Source organism: Gekko japonicus, unplaced genomic scaffold, assembly GCF_001447785.1.
Source record: "Gekko japonicus isolate JY-2015 unplaced genomic scaffold, Gekko_japonicus_V1.1 scaffold328, whole genome shotgun sequence".
NCBI classification, from domain to species: Eukaryota; Metazoa; Chordata; class Lepidosauria; order Squamata; family Gekkonidae; genus Gekko; species Gekko japonicus.
This window is the reverse complement of record NW_015170285.1, coordinates 222,429-226,238: the sequence shown is the minus strand read 5'-3', so window position 1 is coordinate 226,238 and position 3,810 is coordinate 222,429. Positions and strand designations below refer to the sequence as shown.

General features: G+C 47.6%; 1 protein-coding gene across 1 annotated transcript in view; it reads left to right on the top strand.

The window, feature by feature from the left end:
- Positions 1-3,116: 3,116 nt before the first annotated feature.
- RIMBP2 (RIMS binding protein 2) overlaps positions 3,117-3,810 on the top strand; it is a 103,062-nt gene continuing 102,368 nt past the window's right edge. Inside the window, exon 1 of the mRNA XM_015417868.1 lies at positions 3,117-3,218. Coding sequence (XP_015273354.1) covers positions 3,117-3,218 — 102 coding nt within the window. The remainder of the gene's footprint in view (positions 3,219-3,810) is intronic.

The window sequence follows — 3,810 nt, the reverse complement described above, 5'->3', positions numbered from 1 at the left end:
GCCATTTAGTAGTTAGAATGTCAGAGCAGGATCTGGAAGCTCACTTGGTGACCCTTGGGCCATTGTCTCAAGTGGTTAAGATGCTGAACTGCAGGCTGTGGAAGGTCAGTAGTTCAGCAGTTCGAGACCCGGGTGCTGCATGACGGAGTGAGCTCCCGTCTCTACTTCCAGCTCCTGCCAACCTAGCAGTTCGAAAGCAAGAAATTGCAAGTTGACAAATAGGTACCACTTTGGTGGGAAGGTAACAGCGTTCCGTGCACCTTAGTGTTTAGTCATGCCGGCCACATGACCCCGGAAACGTCTTCGGACAGCGCTGGCTCTTCAGCTTTGAAACGGAGATGAGCACCGCAACCCTAGAGTCGGACTCGGCTGGCTTTCGAGCAAGGGAACCTTTACCTTTAACCTACTTCATAAGGTTGTTGTGAGAATACAATCAGGGCAAAGAACCATACATTCTGCCCTGAGCTCCTTGGAGGAATGGCAGTCTTAAAATAGATGGATAAATAGGTAGTTGGGCATGAGGGCTAGAAACCTGATTTCCCCCCCCCCCAAAGAAATGAAAGCTGAAATTTTCAGCCCATTAACTGCGAAATCCAGCCTTTATGGGGCAAGCAAGTGGGTGTGCAGAACATACCAAGATGTGACTAAGAGATTATTTTAACTTTTATAAATCATTAACACTGATCTGAAAAGGGTTTTCTAAAATGTTACATGGCGTTCTGCATCAACTTCACTCTTTTCTGGGCTTTGTTCCGTTTTTGCCAGCTCCCTGAATCACAGTTCTAGCTCCCGCGGTCTCGTTTAGAACGACACAGCAGAAGTTCAAATGCTGTCTCAGAACCTTAACTTTGTTTGCCCACCAAAAACGAAAGCACAGCGTGTACCTTTCAGGAGGAACAAAGGCAGACGGAGCTACTGTGCCTTTTGATTGAAGCAAGAGAGGGGAGGGGGGGAAATCTTCTTCTCTCACATTTGCTCCTCTGCCCTTTGCAAAAATGATTCACGATGCAGGCCTGGTTACTTTTGATTCCTATTTTAGTCCTTCAAAGATGAAGCAGAATAAAAGTTACATGCAGCTTTGGGTAGCTAATTCCAGAGTTTTCCAGGACAAATATCTGTCTCTGTCTTTAAGGTTCTGCAAGACTCCAGTTTATTCTTGCTGCAATAGACCCACACAGCTACTCCTCTGGAGTTAGGGATGAGCAACTGTCTCCCTATTGGTTGGGAATGTCTCTCTGTTCTGTGTCTCTCTCTTCCTTAATGCCAGTTTAACTTGGAGTAATTCTAAAGCTAATTCCTTAATTGGAACATAGTCCATTTGCCGCAGCTATCAGCGCCTTCTATTCATTTGCATCTTTCTCCCTTGATGTCCTTAATGCACTTCTGGGCATTGATAAAGCACTCTGCAAAACAAACCAACCCAGATTCAGTCTTAATGTCATTCTGCCGACAATGGCATTGAGATTCTTTTTGCGCATGTGGTGTTTTACAAGATGCACATATTTGCTCCTGCGCATTAGTGAAATATCACACAAAAACCTGAGAGAGGGTCTTCTCAGCTATGGCCCCAAAACTGTGGAATTGTCTCATCTAGGATAATCATCTGTCTCCTTCCGTCACTGTCTTGTGCCAATGAGTGCAGACTTTTTAATTTCATCTCGCATTCCTTCAATGATCCCTGCTTCCTTCCCTGTCTTTTGAGTTACTTTTTAATGTGCTTGTAACATGTATTTTAATTGTTTTATGGTAGGTTTTTGCAATGTTTTGTTTCCACTTTTAGCCACCTTGGTGGCCCTTAGTGGGTAGAAAGACAGCATGCACATTTTGCGAATGAATATGTAAAATCCTCGATACAACCATGAGTACAACTACATCAAGACTGCCCACTGACAGAGTGTTATGGGGTGTGATTAGGTCATTAACTCGTTGCACATGCACATTGGTAACACAGAGTGGGAGGATGGGCAAATGAATGAAAGGGACCAGATGCAAGCTGTGCATGCCTAATGCTCTGTACAAAATCCAGAAATTTTAAAAAGTCCCTGGATGGCCCAGGTTAGCCTAATCTCCCCAAATATCGGAAGCGAAGCAGGGTCAGCCCTGGTTAGCACTTGGGTGGGAGACCAGCAGGGAGGCCTAGAACTGCTATGCAGAGGGAGGCTATGGCAAACCACCTCTGTTGGGGGGGGGCGTGGCTCAGTGGCAGAGCACCTGCTCAGCATGCAGAAGGCCCTGGGGTTCAAACCCCAGCAGCTCCAGTTTAAAAGGATCAGGTAAGAAGTGATGTGAAAGACCTCTGCCTGAGACCCTGGACAGTGACTGCCAGTCTGAGTGGACAATACTGACTTTGATGGCCCAGTGGTCTGATTCAGTATAAGGCAGTGTCATGTGTTCTGGAAAACCCTACAGGGTTGCCATGTCAGCTACGAGCTGATGGCAAAACACACACACACAAAGATGCCGGATTCCTGATGCATCAGTCCTGCTTTGGAAATGAGACCAGCTATTCCAGATACTAAAATCCAAACTGGAATGTAAATGAAGGAAGCATGGTAGTCAAAAAGCTTTGGATTGTCTGATAATGTATTTTTAGAGCGTCAGTTTGGTGTAGTGGTTAGGAGTGCGGACTCTATTCTGGGAGAACTGGGTTTGATTCACAACTCCTCCACAAGCAGCTGCTGGTGTGACCTTGGGCCAGTCACAAGTTCTCTCAGAGCTGTTCTCTCAAGGGCAGTTCTCGAGAGAGCTCTCTCAGCCCCACCTACCTCACAGGGTGAAGGCCCTCCCTGGCCCCAGGCAGGCAGGGGTGGGGAGAGGCAGGGAGGAAGCAACTTACCCTCCCTCTTCTCCTGCCTCCTCCTGGCTGAATGAGGGCCGGAAGTGGGGCGTCCGGAAGCAGGGGGCGGGGCTTCGTCATGTGCCCCGCCCCCGTACCGCACCCGGGGGAACTGCGATCCCCCGCGATCCCCCCCGAAATGACCTCTGGTCACTCCAAAGGTTTCTCCCGTTAAGGATTAGCGATGTGCTCCTCGGCATTAGCATTTTGGACTTTGGAAGGAGGCAGGTGTCCTTTGCTTTGCCTTAATGGGTTGCTTTTCCTTCCCACTGAACAGCATATGCGAGAGGCTGCTGAACGGCGGCAACAGCTGGAATTGGAGCATGAGCAAGCCTTGGCTGTTCTCAACGCAAAGCAGAAGGAAATTGAACTCCTGCAGAAGGTAAGCCTAGAGGGCAGGGAGGAGGCCAAAAGCAAAGCAAGAGGGCAAACGGGTGGGACTCAGACTATTGCCGCTCAAGGGCAAACCTCCGCATCGGCGTTCTTAAATCATCGAAGTTTGTAAAACTTTCTGCACAACTTTTTGCCCACCTAGGAGTGGATCCAAATGTAGTGCCCCCTTACCCCACATTTTCCAAATCCACTTTTCCTGTGTTTTTACCCCTTTCGGATCTGAACTCTCAGTTTTCTAGTGAAGAATTCCCAATTTCGAATTTTGTTTCCCACTGCCTTTTTGTTTTGTTAGTATTGCGTGTTCACCCCCCCTCCTGCCCCCCTCACGTTGTCCCCTGAACAATCTGCAAATTTTTAAAGCATAATGTTGATTGTGTTACGACACCTTTTCCCCCATTATAATAAAGCAACGTTATAATGTTGGGACAAAATGGGCAGTGAAGTTTCATGTAGCCTTCTCCATGCAATTACCCATTCAGGAAGTTCCCTCCCTCCCTCCCTCCCTCCCTCCCTCTCTCTTTCTTTCTTTTTTGGTGGTTAGGTTTTGACCCCATGCTCTTATTTTGTTTCTTCATTCCTCC